Raw genomic sequence first — 17,500 nt, 5'->3', positions numbered from 1 at the left:
CTGAGCTCCAGGTAACGTTCAGGAACATTCAGGAACACCCAGCCTGGGTTCAGGAACACGTTTGCTTTATTTACCACGTCTCTTCTCAGTTCTGGGATGTAACTGTGTTATCTGGTGAGTGACAGCAGTGGGATGGATGGGATGGGAGTTAATCTGTGTCCACCATCTCTCTTGATTTCTCCTTCATTTCCATTTCTTTTAAAAGTGGAAGTTTCATTTAAAAAGCAGCACTTTTCTATTAAATAAGTAGCAGAGAAGAATGACTGCCTCTGTATCTCATCAGCAGTGAATCTTTTTAAAACCACTCAGGAGACAAGGCTCAAATCATATATTTAATAAGAATCACTTGGATATCACTTCTTAAAGCAATTAACATATTATTAGAGATAAGCCAAGATGCAACAATTAGACCCAGATTTCTAAGACAGATTCCTACGGTTTCGGAGGGCGCAGACCTCGGGCTGTGGCCTCAGCAATCACCTCTGCATGTCACAAACCAGTGTCAGAATTTCACTTACACGGACACAGCGGATTAAATTCTCACTTTCATTCCTCATTTTGCTCGTGCTGATTTTCCTGATTCTTCTCAGTCGTTGAAAGCTGCAATTACAGCAGCGACAAGGGGCAAACACCTCAGCGGGGGGCTGAGCGATCATTTCCAGCTTCCCCTTCCTTGTGGAGAGTCAGGGGGTTGTTTTCCACATGGAGCATGAAGGAAAGGCATCTATGAACCTCAATAAAGGATCAAAGAGCTCATCACCAGCAGGATCCTCGTCTTGTGCCCCCGAGTGCAGGGATGGCACCGATGGCACCGGGAGATGCTCTGCCGGGGGCTGCTGGACACAGGGACATCCCAGAGGGGCTGTGGGGACAATCCAGAGAGCTAAACACAGCCTGTCCCTCCTGCCTGGCAGCTGGAGCAGCTCCTGCCAGGGATGGGAGCCGAGGGGAAGCCACACGTTCCGTGGTGCTGCCGGCACAGCCGGAGGGCTGGGGGTGGCACCTCATCCCACCAGATTAAATGTGACAAAGCCCATCTGCTGGTGCCCTGGGCACTGGCAGGACTCGAGCTGGACTGGGAACTAGGAATTCTACCATATTTTTTGTTGTTTATCCTGAAACATTCAGGCTTTTCCCTCCTCTGACCCACACGTGGCTGCCGCTGGTGACTGACAGCAAACTGATTGCTCAATTAAAGGGCTTTTGAGCAGTTTGACCAACCCCCCGGACCTGCCTGGAGTCCACTTCAGCAGCAAATTGCTTTTCTTAGAAGGCAGCAACAAACGGAAGGGGGAAAACATATCATGCATCTAAAGATTTGTGATCATATCAGGTTGGTAAGGGCTGAGATTTATTACACGAGAGATGATGCAACAGCGAAGAAGGAGAGCAAAATTCTACAGTGACTCCCTACTTTGCAGTTCAGGACAACTAAGAGGTTTTACTTCATTAAGGAAGGCAAGGGGAAAAAATCAGGGACAACCCCAATGCTTGAGGGAGCCCTGTAAAGCCTAAATGAACAATCAGTCCTACGTTGCTGTAGAAGGAACAATGAAATATATCTGCTTCTGTTCAATAAATTACTAAAACATCAGTTGTAAACCTGCTGCATGGCATTGAAAATTAAACTCATTAAACATCCAGGTAGCTTCATCCTGATGCAAATGGAAGACAGGCATGAGTGCTCTGCAGCAAACAACTCTGTGCACATCCCATCTTTGGGAACCATATTTACACATACATCTCATATATTAATATATTTTAGTGCACCCTAGCCAGAGGGCAACCAGAAAGAGTATTATTCTGTGAGAAGGACAGGAGAAGGGCTGGCTTCTCCTCTCTGCTGGGCAAGGCCTGTGTCCATCCATGGGCAGCAATTGTGCAGGACCATGTTTCCCTTTTCCAGGTGAGCCAGACACCAGGGCCCCAAATAATGGTCTCCTGTGACAGTTGGGTGGGTTTGGGAGCCAAGAGCTGGCAGCCAAAATTACTGTGAGACCAGTCCACCATATTAACAAGCCTGAAGTGACTTGCAGGTCAAGAATTTCAGCCAAAGTGCCATTTTTTTGGTCTCTTGCCCTCCCTCTCTGCTCCTTCCAGAGCTTGGGAAGGTTCAAAGGGACAAGGACAGTCTGGGGAGGGCCTTGACCACGGTGACACATGGAGAAGGCAGGACAGGGAAGAGGACACCACTGCAGAGTTAGGGAGACCACCATTCCTGATGTCCCCAAAGGGTAGGCAGGCATCCCACATCGTTCCCAAGGGGAATTTGGGGTCTCCATGGGAGGGACTGGTGCTGCTCAGCACATGGGTGAGGGAGGGGGGGAATGGGAGATCAGTGGGTTTATTCAGTGGCATTTTGTTTGAGGATATCTGGGATTAAGAGCTGGAGGATGAAGGGTGTGTTTTGTTCCTCCAGCACTCAGGAAAGGGGCTGCTGGATGCAGGGGCAAGGAAGGGAAAAGAGAGCAAGGACCCAGCAAGACAGCACGTCCTTCACCCTCCTCTCCTTTGGGGCCTGGTGACCATTTTCCTCTCACAAGCACCCAAATTTTCCCCCTTGCCAGGCAGGTGTATCCAGGGTGGGTGACCCTGAACCTACCCAGCCCTTTTGGCAGGGCTTGGAGTTGTCTGGGAAAGCAACAATTCCCTGTCAGCACGACGCTCCCGGGGCTGCAGGAGCTCATCCCAGTCGTCCCAGCAGCACCTTCCCCAGTGCTCTGCAGAAGGAACCAGCAGTTCTGCCCCACTTTCCCACAGCTGGGGTCAGCTGGGGGACACTTCAGCACAACAAAAGAAAGACAGCGATGCCCATTTCCCCCATGTCCTCTCCTGATAACATGAATAAAGCTCTGTTGTGATATTCCATCCTTTCCAAAGGAGTCCTGTCGGATCAGTCCAGGTCAGCTGTGGCTGGAGTCACACTCCTCTGACTCTTTCAGCCTTTACTTGATGAAGTTTTTAATTGTCCACCTTTGTCCTGTGCAGCTGCGGAGGATCAGATCGATTCCAGCCATTCCCTTGTTCTCCACTTCCAGGCACCTCCCCGTGCCCTTGTTCAGGATGGCACCGTTCTGAAGTGAAAGGAATAAATTAAAATTAAAGGATTAAGACTTTGGGTTGCCTGTGAAGCAAATCAGGGTGGCACCCAGGGGTGCAGACACGTCCTTGGGCTCTAGCTGGGTGGAAATGCAATTCCAACAATAAAATAATTCCTAAAATAAATAATGGGAGTGGAATGAGCATCCATAAAGCACCCAAGGAACATCTGGAACCTTTAAATTCCCTGTGTTGGGAAGGTGGGACACTTGTGTACAATGTAGGTTATTTACACTCTGCCTTGGCACAAGAATACTGTGTTTTCATGGAGATTACCCACAAGGAATCTGGGAGTCATTGGCAGGGCAGGCCACATCCACCAGATGTAACCAGATCCACCTTTATGGCATCAGAAAGGAAAACTTCTGCTGGAAATGGACCCCAAATCCTGCCCCTGATCCCTCTTCACCTTTTCCCTCTGCCTTCAGACCCGGCCCCTGCCGTTCCATGGGGTCAGGTGTCCCACACCATCTCGTGTCAGACGTGGGGCCCCAGCCCAGGGTTTGGGAAGCAGACTTGGAACACACCTGGATGAAACTCCAGCGCTTGTGGAGGCTGCTCTTGACCTTGTCGCAGTCCAGGAGCTGCGGGAAGCGGCTCTTCCCGTTATCCACCAGGCACCGGGTGTCCGGGAGCAGGGTCGTGGTGCCCAGGGCACCCAGGTGCAGGAACCCCTCCTTGGTGTAACGTGCCAGCTGTGGGCAGGGGAGGACAGAAAGGACCATCAGTGGGAGCATCACTAAAGCGATACAGGAAAGGACAGAACTGTGGGGACGGGGCACAGGGAAAGCAGAACTGAAAAGAGGGGAAGAAACAACTTTGTCCAGCCTTTTTAGCCTTGATTTGGGTTTGGGGCTTTTTTCAGATGAAAAAAAAAAAAAAAAGGTGGGGAAATGAGACACAGGGAAGGGATGAGAATAACTCTGAGCCTTAAATCCATGGGGATTGTCCTGCTCTGCTCTGCCCTGGGGTGGCCTCACCTCAACATTGGGGCAGTTTGGGGGGACACAATGTAGGGAAGGGATTGAGCCATTAGAGAGTGTCCAAAGGAGGCCACGAGGATGGGGAAGGACCTTGATTTGAAGGTGTGTGAGGACACTGAGGGCACTTGGTGTGTTCAGCTGGAGCAGAGGAGACTGAGGGGAGACCTCACTGCAGTTCCAATTCCTGGGCAGGGGCAGAGGAGGGGCAGGGACTGAGCTCTGCTCTGGGGGGACCAGGGACAGCAGCCAGGGAATGGCTGGAGCTGTGTCAGGGCAGGCTCAGGTTGGATCTCAGCCAAAGGTTCTTCCCCCAGAGGCTGGTTGGGCACTGCCCAGGCTCCCCAGGGCAGTGGGCACAGCCCCAAGGCTGCCAGAGCTCAGGGAGGGTTTGGCTGATCCTCTGGGGCACAGGGGGTGACTCTTGGGGCTGGGCCTGTGCAGGGCTGAGGGTTGGACTGATGATCCTTGGGGGTCCCTTCCAGCTCAGCACATTCTGTGACTCCTCCATCCTCCTTTGGGCCTGATCACTGTAGGATGGGGCCATGGATGATTTCCCCTGGTTTCCAGCTGGAGCCAGCTGGCTTGGCAGGTATTGCTGGCCCAGCTTGGTGAGCCAGCCTGGCTTTGGCCTGGATTGGTGCCCCTGGTGTGCCTGGCACAGCCTCCAGAGCTCCAACAGGGCCAGGCAGCACCGTCAGCCAGAGGGGGCCAGGACAGACCTGGCCCTGTTCCCCAGGGATGTGAGCCCGAGTCTCCCCCACAGCTCAGCCCCAAGCAAGGCTCAGCATTGCAGCTGATCCCAGCATATCCCAGCATCCCACCATCCAGTGCTCCAAGAGACCTGGCTCAGGTGCCAAGGAGATGCAGGTTGAGGGCACCAGAGTTGGTGCTGGCACTGACACATCAGCAGGCACTGACACATCCCCACCCTGGGGCCACACACAGAGGGCTCCTCCATTCTTGGGGTTTAAGGAATCCCATACATTTCCCTGAACATATTTAAATTCAGGAGTAAAAAGGAATGAATGACACTGTCCTGCCTTTTATGGTACAAGGGAAAGATATCCACTGCTGCTTCTTTAAATTATGAATCAGGCCATTATCTGGCAGACAAATAAGGAGGATTCAGCACATTAATTAACTGAGCATATCTGTGACCCAGATGCTTAAAGAGAGAGAGTAAATCACACTGGGAGTTTGGGTTATCTGGGCTGGAATAATTAAACACTGAAAATCAAGTTAAAACAATGTAACAGGGTCCGACTCTGGCTCGTGACCACAGATCCAGGGATGGTGCTGCCCAAATCCCTTGGGATGGGGCCTGGCTCTGCTCCCACAGGCTGGGGAGTTACATGTTGGACATCAAACAAACCCTCTGCTCCTTCACATCTCACCAGGGGCCATTTGCCAAAAGCTTTCACCGCCAGGAGGGTTCAGTGCAGCAGCCCCACAGCACCATCAGAGAGCCATGGGATGGGTTGGGCTGGAAGGGACCTTGAAAGGACATTTAGTCCAACCCCCTGCCATGGGCAGGGACACCTTCCACTAGCCCAGGTTGCTCCCACCTGGCCTTGGACACTTCCAGGGATGGGGCAGCCACAGCTTCTCTGGGCAACCTGTGCCAGGGCCTCACCACCCTCACAGGGAACAATTCCTTCTCAGTATTCCATCTAACCCTGCCCTCTGGCAGTGGGAAGCCATTCCTGTCACTCCAGGCCCTTGTAAACAGTCTCTCTCCATCTTCTTGTAGCCCCTTCAGGCACTGGGAGGCCACAGCCAAGGTCACCCCAAAGTTTCTCTGCTCCAGGCTGAACAATCCCAATTCTCTCAGTCCAAGTTGACACTGATGTCCACTTCTTAAAAATGTCATGTTCTTGCAGATTTCTTGAATTCTCCTATGAATAAAGAATCACAGAAGCCTGGAATGGTTTGGGTTGGAAGGGACCTTAAAGCTTAAAGTCCAAGGCCAGGTGGGAGCAACCTGGGCTAGTGGAAGGTGTCCCTGCCCATGGCAGGGGGTTGGACTAAATGTCCTTTCAAGGTCCCTTCCAGCCCAACCCATCCCATGGCTCTCTGATGGTGCTGTGGGGCTGCTGCACTGAACCCTCCTGGCGGTGAAAGCTTTTGGCAAATGGCCCCTGGTGAGATGTGAAGGAGCAGAGGGTTTGTTTGATGTCCAACATGTAACTCCCCAGCCTGTGGGAGCAGAGCCAGGCCCCATCCCAAGGGATTTGGGCAGCACCATCCCTGGATTCATGGTTATGAGCCGGAGTCAGACCCTGCTACACTGGAATGAGATGGGCTTTAAGGTCCCTTCCAGCCCAATCCATCCTGGGATTCTGGAATTCTATGACAAGACTCCTTGTCTCGCAGAAAAGAACAGGTACATACAATAAAATAAAATAAAATAAAATAAAATAAAATAAAATAAAATAATAAAATAAAATAAAATAAAATAAAATAAAATAAAATAAAATAAAATAAAATAAAATAAAATAAAATAAAATAAAAAAGACCAGCTTTCTCCATGACAGAGGAAGAAACCCCCCAGACGTCCCAAATGTGCAACGCGAGTTCTTCGCCGTCTCCCGTTCCCGAAATGTTTCCTGCCACGTTCGGGATTCGCGTGCCAGACGCTTCCCTTTTCTATGGGATTTGGCAGCCTGTCCTCAGACAGTTGGCCCCGTGCCCACCAGGCACCACGAGTTCTGCTCTGACATGTTATTGCCTAATGTGGTGGGAAAAATAAGTAGAGCAAAAACCCAGCCCTTCCGCGGGAACGGAGCGGGGCGGGGGCTGAGGGGAGGCGGGATGAGCTGGAAAACAAACATGGATATGATGCAGCAAGTGCATCTACTGATGTGTCATGTACTGTGTAAGAGAGGAAAAAGAAGTCCCCAACACGTGTCTGGACCCTGACAGAGGCTCAGCAGCCTCCAAGCCTGTCCAACTGCAAACCTGAGGGTGATTATTCCCAAAAAATCCTGTCTAACTTGTCCAACTCACTCCTCAGACATTATGGGAATTTTCTTCTTTTGGGATGTTTACACAGAATTGGAGAATCCTGGAATGGTTTGGGTTGGAAGGGACCTTAAGGATCATCTCATCCAACCCCCTGCCATGGGCAGGGACACCTCCCACTAGCCCAGGTTACTCCAACCTGACCTCAGACACTTCCAGGGGTGGGGCAGCCACAGCTTCTCTGGGCAACCTGTGCCAGGGTCTCCCCACCCTCACAGGGAGGAATTCCTTCCCAATATCCCAACTAACCCTGCCCTCTGGCAGTGGGAAACCATTCCCCCTTGTCCTGTCCATCCATCCCTTGTCCCCAGTCCCTCTCCAGCTCTCCTGGAGCCCCTTTAGGCCCTGGAAGGGGCTCTCAGGTCTCCCTGGAGCCTTCTCTTCTCCAGGTGAACCCCCCCAGCTCTCCCAGCCTGGCTCCAGAGAAAAGGTGCTCCATGCCTTAATTCTTTTGTTATTTTGGTCCTCTCCAGAGCTGAGGATCCCAACCCAGCCTGGCACAGGACAAGAAACAAAGGGAAAACCAAGACAAAGGACCAGAGGAAAACAGTTTCAAGCTCTTACCAAGTTAACCATTTAAAAGTGGTTAATATTCAGAGGTCCTAAACCCCTTCCTCAATCCCAGTGGCCCAAAGCCACATCCCCAGCCAGAGACACTGAGTGACACCTGGAGCCTCCTGGGAACATCCTTCCAGTTAAATCACAATCTGGGGCAAACTGAATCTTGAAAAATTCCACTCTTTCAGGTACCACTTTGGGGGGCTGCTTTGCCCTGGGGGGAATCACAGAATCCTTTAGGCTGGAAAAGCCCTCGAGGATCACTGAGTCCACCCTGTGCCCCATCCCCACCCTGTCCCCCAGCCCAGAGCACTGAGTGCCACCTCCAGTCCTTCCTTGGACACCTCCAGGGATGGGGACTCCAAACCTCCCTGGGCAGCCCCTGCCAGTGCCTGACCACCCTTTCCATGGAGAAATTCCTCCTGATGTCCAACCTGACCCTCCCTGGCACAGCTGGAGGCCGTTCCCTCTCCTCCTGTCCCTTGTTCCCTGGGAGCAGAGCCTGACCCCCCCCGGCTCCCCCCTCCTGTCAGGGAGTTGCAGAGCCAGAAGGTCCCCCCTGAGCCTCCTTTTCTCCAGGCTGAGCCCCCCCAGCTCCCTCAGCTGCTCCTCAGGGGACTTCTTCTCCCAGGGACCCTCAGCCCCCTGATCCAGTGGGAGCAGAGGGACACAGAGCTCAGGCTGATTCCCTCCAGCAAACCTGCCCCTTCCCCCCAATCCATCTTGTGGGATTATTATTTCTGCCTGGCTGCATCCCAGGGAGGGGAGAAAGTTAATTAGACATCTTAGCACCTGGGAAATAAAAGCCTTGCTGACCTTCATTGACTCTATTGGAAAATAATTTAGGGTTGTTTGGCTTCCCTTCTGCACTGAGCAGCCCATCAATTAACAGCCCTCAGGAAAATGTTCACTATTTGCCTTTTAACACAATTTAATCTGATGTGCTGTTTCGTCACCTGTGTCCCACATGATCCCAGTATTGATGGGTTTGTCCTCAGGTTCTGCTGCTTAAATGGGCAAAACATATTTTATCCTATAATTAAATGAAATGCTCTGCTGGGTGAACATTATCTTAAGTTTTATAGTATTATAGTGCTTTCTATCACCTTAATACATCACCATAGTTCTGTCACTCCAATGAGGTATTACTGTATTATTAGTGTAATACATCATTACTGCAAGGTGTTTGCATGATGAATTGCTTCAAAGATGAAGCCATCAGGCAGGAAAAAAAAAATCCATCAGCAGGCTGAACATAATTACAGGATAAAAGGATACCTTATGATGGAATCTGGTCATGAGTTGACCTGGAAGTGAATGAAAGCAGAGAGAAGGGGAAGCTAAAGAGAAAACCTGAGACAAACCCCTAAAATGTCACTGGTAAGTGATACACAGGAGGAGCTGTGAGTAAAGCCAAGGTCTCATCTGCATTCAGGGCCACCACACCCAACTGCATCCAGCTCAGGGCTCCAGGCTGAGCTTAAAGCCAGGAGGAGGAGAGAGCAGGAATTCAGGATCGAGCACAGACTGCCCTGCCTTGATGGGATAAATCCCTTCCCACAGAGTAGGTCATTCCCCCCCTCACCCTGTGGATCTACAGACAGAAGGATGATGTGGGGATGGACTTGGAAAGAACAAGCACACCCAGCTGCCTCCAGTTCAGTGCTCCAGGCTGAGCTTAAACCCAGGAGCAGTGAGGAGAGAGCAGAAATTCAGGATCGAGCACAAACTGCACTGCCTTGATGGGACAAATGGGAAAAATCCCTCCCTGCAGGTCATTCCCTCTCTTTCCATGTGTCTCTAGAGACAGAGGGATGATGTGGGGATGGACTTGGAAAGAACAAGCACACCCAGCTGCATCCAGCTCAGTGCTCCAGGCTGAGCTTAAACCCAGGAGCGGGATAGAGCAGAAATTCAGGATCGAGCACAAACAGCACTGCCTTGATGGGATAAGTGGCAAAAATTCCTCTCTGGAGGTCATTCCCTCTTTTTTCCAGGTGGGCTGTAGATCTACAGACAGAAGGATGGTGTGGGGATGGACTTGGAAAGAACAAGGACTTCCAAGAACATCCCACCACCCCCAGCATGGCAGGGAACGGGACCCACAGCCCCCCTGTCCTCACCCCATGACAATGCCAGCAGGGAACCCACACCTCCCCCTCATCTGCTGCTGAGGAACCTGCTCTTAATTAAACTAAATTTAGTTAAAATTGAACTTCAAACATGTCTGGGATGGGCCATAGGATCAAGGAGAGAAAGGGGGATTTCAGGACATGATGTGCAACTTGAGCACCACCGTGTGAGCTTTGAGATGCTGAACAACTCCAAAGGAATTGCAACTCCTTGTGGGTTTATATATATATATCTAAAAATGAATTAAAAAATTATATATATATATATTTATATATAACAAGTGTTTACATTACATTTCCAGCAATGAATTACAACAAACAGCCCATTAATTAAACAGTCGTAGAGAAAGTCCAATTTTGCTGCAAATTTCAAAGCTCCTGCACTCACTGACAATTACTCTAAAAAAAGCATTTCCAAGGAGTTTAACCCATGGAATGTATCATGAAACAAAAGAACTGCCAAGAAGTGGCTCTCAGTTGGAAGAGGAAAGGGACAACGTGGAGAGGGAAGACCAGGAAGAATCTCTGCTGAGGCTGGACAATGGGAAGCATGAAGGGAGTCAGCAGCACTGCCAGGTTTGGCTTCAGAACTTCAGGTAGGAGAAGAAAACGTAGTTAAATTTAATTCCAATAACTGAGGGAAAAACAAATAACCTGCTTTCAGCCATTCATCTCAGAGCCCAGGGTCAGCAGGCAGTGTCAGGTAATCCAGTTTCTCACCCCATAATGCACTTAGAGGTTGAAGTTTCCATCCACAAAGTCCAAAAGGCATTTTGTGCCATTTGACAAAAAAATGGTGTGCATTTAAGCACCAGCTTTGTTATATTTAGCAGTGACTGGATCAGCCCCAGCTGCCTGATCTTTGTTCAGAGGCAGGGATAAACCAAAGGGAGATTATCTCCCACAGCTCACCCCCAGGCTCAAGTGGCTCCTGAATTTTCCAGTTCAGGCTCAGATGAACTCTGGGATTCCTCAATCCTGGTGAGCCTGGAAAGCCCAGGGTGACCATGGAGTGAGAATGGGATCTTCCTGCATTTCCATCACTTGAACTATACATCTTTTAGCTGAAAATGAACCTCCTGGAGTGTGCTGGACCCCAGATATCCCACAATTTTGGAGAGGCAAAAGGAGTGGCAGAAAAGTCATGCAAAGGGAAATCCCAGCCAGGGTGAGATGGAGAATTATCACAGCACTGTTTGTTTGCTTTATTCCATTGGGCCATTTTTATTCTTGGGTGAAAGAGGAAGAACCAGGGAATCATGGAGTGGTTTGGGTTGGGAAGAATCAGGGAATCATGGTGTGGTTTGGGTTGGGAAGAATCAGGGAATCATGGAGTGGTTTGGGTTGGGAAGAATCAGGGAATCATGGTGTGGTTTGGGTTGGAAGGGATCTTAAGGATCATCCTGTTCCAACCCCTGCCACAGGCAGGGCCACCTTCCACTATCCCAGGGGTGCTCAGATCCCCATCCTAATTGGTCTTGCATTGTGTCCTGCTAGTGGGCTATTTGCTCTCATCATTATTTACCCTTGCCTGGCAGATTTTTTTCCAAACTTTTACTTGCAGCTCTGCCACGATTCTGGCAGAATCCAGAAAATCAGGACACGAAGAGCAGCTGGGAAAATCCCCTGTGATACCTGAGGTGTTTTTAACAACAAGCTGGGCCTGACCCACTGGAGAGTGAAGCCAACAGCCAAGTTCCACAGCCTGCTGTGCCCTCTGCCAGTGTGCCCCCTCACCTGAGGCCCCCAGCCATGGCATGGGTACAGGATTGCTGTGTGGTTCTCCTGAGGGCCCTGGTCCAGGCACACGTCCTTGGCCTTGTTGTTTCGGAGCTGGAAGAAAGAAAGAGAGCAGAGTTATGGCCCTGTCTCATCAGAGATAAAGAAACAAAGGATGCTCAGCCCTCTCCTGCTGTAGAAGGTGTTCTATCACAGGGAATAATCGGGCAGGGAAAGGTTTAGTGCACTGTGTGTTTTCTTTAAATCCAGGGCTAATGGTGGTTGATTTTACACAATCATCACCATTCCAAGGAGCCAGTTTCCCTGGACAGAGTTTTCTTCTCTTTGCTCATGTGTGGTGGGAACAAAGCCAGTTTTAGGCTGCCAGAAGCCCCAAATCAATGCAGGATTGCTCAGATTTCGGTGAAATCTGTAAATCTGTAAAAAAAAAAATTTGTAAGAAAAAAGGAGGGATGCAGGAGGAGAGGCAGAGATGGCAGAGCACTGTCATGAACTGAAGGACACACTTTGGAGGGGCCAGGGCAGGGTGGGTTTGTGGTGCAGAGTCAAACAGCCACCAAACCCTGGGCACCAGGACTGGTCCCCAGAGCTCTGCCCTTTCCAGAGCTCTCCCCTCTCCAGAGCTCTGCCCTCTCCTCTCTCCAGGCTTCCCAGGCAGGGCCATAATGCAAAAATGCCTTTGGAAACAGGCTGGGAGAGCTGGGGGGGTTCACCTGGAGAAGAGAAGGCTCCAGGGAGACCTGAGAGCCCCTTGCAGGGCCTAAAGGGGCTCCAGGAGAGCTGGAGAGGGACTGGGGACAAGGGATGGAGGGACAGGACAAGGGGGAATGGCTTCCCACTGCCAGAGGGCAGGGATAGATGAGATATTGGGAAGGAATTCCTGGCTGTGAGGGTGGGGAGGCCCTGGCACAGGTTGGGCAGAGAAGTCCAAGGCCAGGTTGGAGCAACCTGGTCCAGTGGAAGGTGTCCCTGCCCAGGGCAGGGGGTGGGACTGGATGAGCTTTTGTGCCCCTTCCACCCCAAAGCATTTTAGGATTCTGTTATTCTATGCAAATACTTGTTGGGAGGTTTTAGCTTGCAGGCTTTAAGTAACTTTGATTACGAATCTTTCCTAAAATTATTCCCATCTGGGAGGCTCAGGCTGTGCTTCAAGGAGCCTCCTCCAACTGCCACTGTTCCATCAGATCCATTGCAACAGAGGATTTATTATTAGTTCCCATAAATGCCTGTTTCTATATTCTCAGAACGGTTTCAAAGCCAGCAGAGATTGAATTAAGTCTCCTTACTTTATCTTGTCCTTAAGCTGTTGTGACAACACACTGTATCCTACAGAGACCTTGTCAGGAATTAGGCTGAGCTTAAGTCACAGGGTTTTATGAGATGACTGTGTATTAAAAATATACAAACAGCTGCTTAATCCATGCAGTCAATGGGAAATATAGATAATTTTCTGTCAATTCAGTAAATGATGTATTAAAATATTTTACTTTATACGGTCTCCGAGATCAGAAATAAATCCCCAAACAGGTTTTTAGAAGAAACTGGGAACAGATTGCTCCAAATTTATATAATTAGACACAAATAGTCAGTTTTGATTCACATTCCTCTCCTTTGAGGCGATTTCTCATCAGAGAATTATTACCAGTCTGAGCTCAGGGGCTGCTCAGCCTTCATTACCTCTCCATAAGCAATGGTGTTGTTGTATCTCCTCATTTCTGGATAAACATGGTCCAGGTACCACTGGAAATTTTTACACTTCAGGCTCTTCCTCAACGCTTTTCTCTCAGAAACATCCCCAATGTCAATCCCTGGATTCTGAAAAATAAGGACACAGCACATCACTGAGGGGTTACTCTTCAAAAAGACTAAAAACTAATGTATTTCACTGATGTTTTGAGGCCCTTTCCAAACTGCCTGGAAGCTCCATGAAGAGGCCATGCCAGGGAATCCTGGCTGAAATCATCCTCCCAAGAATCCCAAGGAAAAGGTGGCTTTCAGAGCCACAGCCAGGAGGTGACACCAGCTCCTCTCCTGGGGTTTAGGGACACCCCTGCCATGGCCACCAGGTGGGACACGCTCTGGTCCTGGGGATAATTTAGGAAAGAGAAGCCAAGTGGAGAAGGAAAGGTTGTGGAGGAAATATGGGAGGTGCAGTAACGATGGGGAATCTTCTCCCTGATTCCCTTTGGGCTTTGGATTCACCTGAGAAACACTGAGAAACACCTGCTTTTCCATAATATTTTGTTAAGGGGGGGAAAAAATGCACAACAACCAACCAAACATGTAAAAATCCCAAATAAACAAACAAGAAACAAAAGGGAACAGAAAGGAAGGTTTGGGAAGGGAAGGTTTGGGAAGGGAAGGTTTGGGAAGGTTTGGGAAGGTTTGGGAAGGGAAGGGAAGGGAAGTTTGGGAAGGTTTGGGAAGGGAAGGTTTGGGAAGGGAAGGTTCGGGAAGGGAAGGGAAGTTTGGGAAGGTTTGGGAAGGGAAGGTTTGGGAAGGGAAGGGAAGGTTAGGGAAGGTGGGAAGGGAAGGGAAGGGAAGGGAAGGGAAGGGAAGGGAAGGGAAGGGAAGGGAAGGGAAGGGAAGGGAAGGGAAGGGAAGGGAAGGGAAGGGAAGGGAAGGGAAGGGAAGGGAAGGGAAGGGAAGGGAAGGGAAGGGAAGGGAAGGGCACAACAATAAGGTTGTTTAGGCTCAGACTTCCAGCAGCAAATGGACATTGGGGTTTAAAAGGTGGGAATGCCAACCCCTGTGGGCACTGAGCACCAAACCCCTTCCCTGACCCCCCCATGGGGGTGTCACCCCACTGAGACACAACCAGAGGAGGGTTCAAAGGTAGAAACTAAGGGGGGAAAGCAAGAAGCAGAAAGGTTGAAGATTCCAATATAAAGAGCCAAGGATTTGGGATAAACATTCCACAGGGACAGACGGTGAGGCTGAACCTCAGAAAAACCTCTGGACCATTTGGACAATTCCAGGGTGAAAAAGTCTCCCTGGAAACATGGAGGAAGCCACTGCTTGAGCAGATTTAAAAGCAAAGCTGTCCCTGATGGATAATCCTACAGGAGCTGGGAGCAGGGGCTGGAGAGAGCTGCCCCCCTTTAACCTCTTTCCATCATGGAATTTGGGGAGCTAATGCAGCAGCAAGGAAGCCAAAGGCACATTGCAGCCCCTTTTTCTCCTTCCTACAGGTGTCTGGGTTTCTACTCTATTTTAGCTCCTGCTCTTGTCTTTGCAGTGATCATTAAATACAACTGGGAAAGCAATTTTCCATTACAATGCTTGTAATGATCTTCTAATGAATTATTCACTCTGCTTGAGAAAAGACACCATTTTAATGTACCACTGGTAGCTCAGAGGTAAAAATAAAGATGATTCAGTGCAGACAGGTAGGACAGGCTGAAATCTGAGTGGACAAAATGGGGTGGGACAACAAATCAGTCAGGCAGCACCTCAAATAGCAGGGCAGGGGTTTGCCTTGGGTTGGAATTCAGTGGCATCACAAAAGAATTCCATGTATAAAATCCCACCCCAGCAAATGAGGCTGCTCAAAAATTAAATCTGGATTTTTCTGGGTATATAAAAATCTCCAATTGATTTTGGATTACCCAGACCCCACCCCCAGTGCTGATCCATGTGCTGCTGCCTTTTCCAAGCTCTACAGGACCTGCAGCTTCCCAATGGGTTTTAAGCCCTTCCCGCCCTGCTCTGAAGCTGTTCCTGAGCAGGTTGGTGGTACCTCACCTCTAAACAGGAATCAGGCTGAAGATCAGGATTTAAGATCTCTACTTATGGGCATTTGGGTCTTGAAATCTCTTTTCAGAGATCCCTAAATTCCCTCAGTCCTACAACTCCTCTCCCAAGCACCTGGAGCAGTGCCCATGGCAGGCAGTGCCCTCCTGCAGCTCCCTGGGCAAACAGCTTTTCCTTCCATCTCTAGGCAGCTATTTCTTCCTATTTTTATACCAGCTACCCCAGGACTCTCCAGCACCTCCAGGACCACCAACCTGCAGCACAGGCACCAATTCTGTACCCCAAATTCTGGGACTACTGTGGCTCCAAATGCCAGGAACTCTCCACAGGTGTAACCTTTCCTCAGGAAGCAGCAGCAGCTCAGATTTTTTAGGCTGTATTGTTTTTCCAGAGGCCCTGGAGCAGATGCTGCCAGCTGAGGATGCTGCTGCAGCACAGCAGGATCAGGATCAGGATCAGGATCAGGATCCCAGCAGCTCTTTGCTGAGATCTGCCAAGCAGGAATATTTTGGGGGTTACTTTTAGCACCAAGAGGGTGGCTGGAAATAACTGCTCACATGGGCTCTGGACACTCCTGGCAATGGTTTCACCTCACACTTGAGGAGAGCAGCCCAGCCCTCAGTCACCCACTGCACGTGGGGGGGCACCCAGAACCCTCATCCCCCCCAAAACCTGGAGGGCATCCCTGTCTCCCCACCCCCAGCACCCCTCTGTCCTCCTCTGGCAGGACCAGCAGCAGGACACGGGGTCTGGCCCTGCCAGGGCTGCTCCCAGGGCGCTCCAGGCAGCAGGAGATGCCCTTGGCTTCCAAGATCAGACACAGCCTGCCCGGAGAGCTGAGCCCAAGCAGCAGCTCTGGATCTCCACAGAGCCCTCCTGGAGCCTGCAGAGCTTTCCCCAGCAGTGCCAGGCACCACCTCGAGCAGTCCCCGTGCAGGATGTGCCTCCAGGCATGGTCACCTTGACCTGCTGGTGGGATCCCATGGTTTTTCATCATGCTGTGACATGAGGGTTTTACTTCAAAAATAACATTATCAGACCTGAGAAAACCTGAGCATTTCTGTGCAGAAATATTTGAACCACCAAAGCTGTTTCAGGAGAGTGTTTTGGGGCACTTGCCTGTGGTGCTGCTGGGAGGGGATGTCCTGTGAGCCACCAACCCAGGGTGGTTCAGGCTCTCCTGCACCAAGGGGAAGTAAATGCTCTCTAGGATTCAAGTTTTTAAGAAGTGAAGTGAAAACTCAGGACAAGGTGCCTTGGCTGTGCTGATGCCTAAAATCAGCACTTAAAAGAAAACCCCTAAAGACTCAATTTGTGAGTTTTACTATTATTCCTTTTATTATTATGACGTTGGATGCACGAGAATCTTAATTTCTTCCAAAGCCTGACTCCAGAGCTACCAAAGCCTTTTGCTTTTATTAATTACCTAATTAACAACTCAAAGCATTACCTAATTAAAAATTCAAAGCACTACCTAGTACTGTTACACCCACTTCCAAAACCTGTCCCTCCCTTAGTACCACCCTCGCCTCATCTCCTGAATTTGAGTCAGAGGTCCCAAAACCCCCTCATCTTCATCTTCTTCATCTTCCTCCTCATCTCCTCTGACCCTTCTGGATGGGTTTCAAGGCTCCTGAGCAACTTTGACTACTTATACCAAGTGTTGTGTCTCTGTTGTGTCTCATTCTCAGTACATTTTTACAGACACCCTTGTCAGTCAAGATCCTTAACAAAGGATGTTAAATAGCATTTTTAGGAATTTTGGGAATACTGGCAAGCTGAAGGTGCTAGCAAGCTCTCCTAAAACTTATTTCCCATAGATTTGAAAGCCTCAGTACCTCCAGGGGCAGGTTCCAGGTGATGTAGAACTGTCTCCCAAACCTGTCCCTCCCTTAGTACCACCCTCACCACATGTCCTGAATTTGAGTCAGAGGTCCCAGGACCCCTCATCTTCATCTTCTTCATCTTCATCATCTTCATCCTCATCTCCTATGACCCTTCTGGATGGGTTTCAAGGCTCCTGAGCAGCTTTGACTACTTGTCCCAAGTGTTGTATCTCATTCTCAGAACATATTTACAGACACCCTTGTCAGTCAAGATCCTTAACAAAGGATGTTAAACAGCGTTTTTAGGAATTCTGGGAATACTGGCAAGCTGAAGGTGCTAGCAAGCTCTCCTAAAAGTTATTTCCCATAGATTTGAAGGCCTCAGTAC

The 17,500-nt window shown here is 49.8% G+C and overlaps 1 protein-coding gene across 2 annotated transcripts in view; it reads right to left on the bottom strand.

Annotated features, from left to right (window-relative positions):
• Positions 1-319: 319 nt before the first annotated feature.
• Positions 320-17,500, bottom strand: part of GALNT17 (polypeptide N-acetylgalactosaminyltransferase 17) — a 212,941-nt gene continuing 195,760 nt past the window's right edge. For both annotated transcript variants that reach the window (XM_051809588.1, XM_051809590.1), the window contains 4 exons: positions 13,211-13,348; positions 11,531-11,626; positions 3,627-3,794; positions 320-3,074 (listed from right to left, as the gene is read on the bottom strand). In XM_051809588.1, the coding sequence (XP_051665548.1) occupies positions 2,946-3,074; positions 3,627-3,794; positions 11,531-11,626; positions 13,211-13,348 (531 nt within the window). In that variant the 3' untranslated portion in view covers positions 320-2,945. The remainder of the gene's footprint in view (positions 3,075-3,626; positions 3,795-11,530; positions 11,627-13,210; positions 13,349-17,500) is intronic.

This window comes from Manacus candei, unplaced genomic scaffold (assembly GCF_025592945.1).
Source record: "Manacus candei isolate 608988 ecotype Guabito, Panama unplaced genomic scaffold, ASM2559294v1 h1tg000076l, whole genome shotgun sequence".
Lineage (NCBI taxonomy): Eukaryota > Metazoa > Chordata > Aves > Passeriformes > Pipridae > Manacus > Manacus candei.
This window is presented reverse-complemented; position numbering and strand designations above follow the sequence as displayed.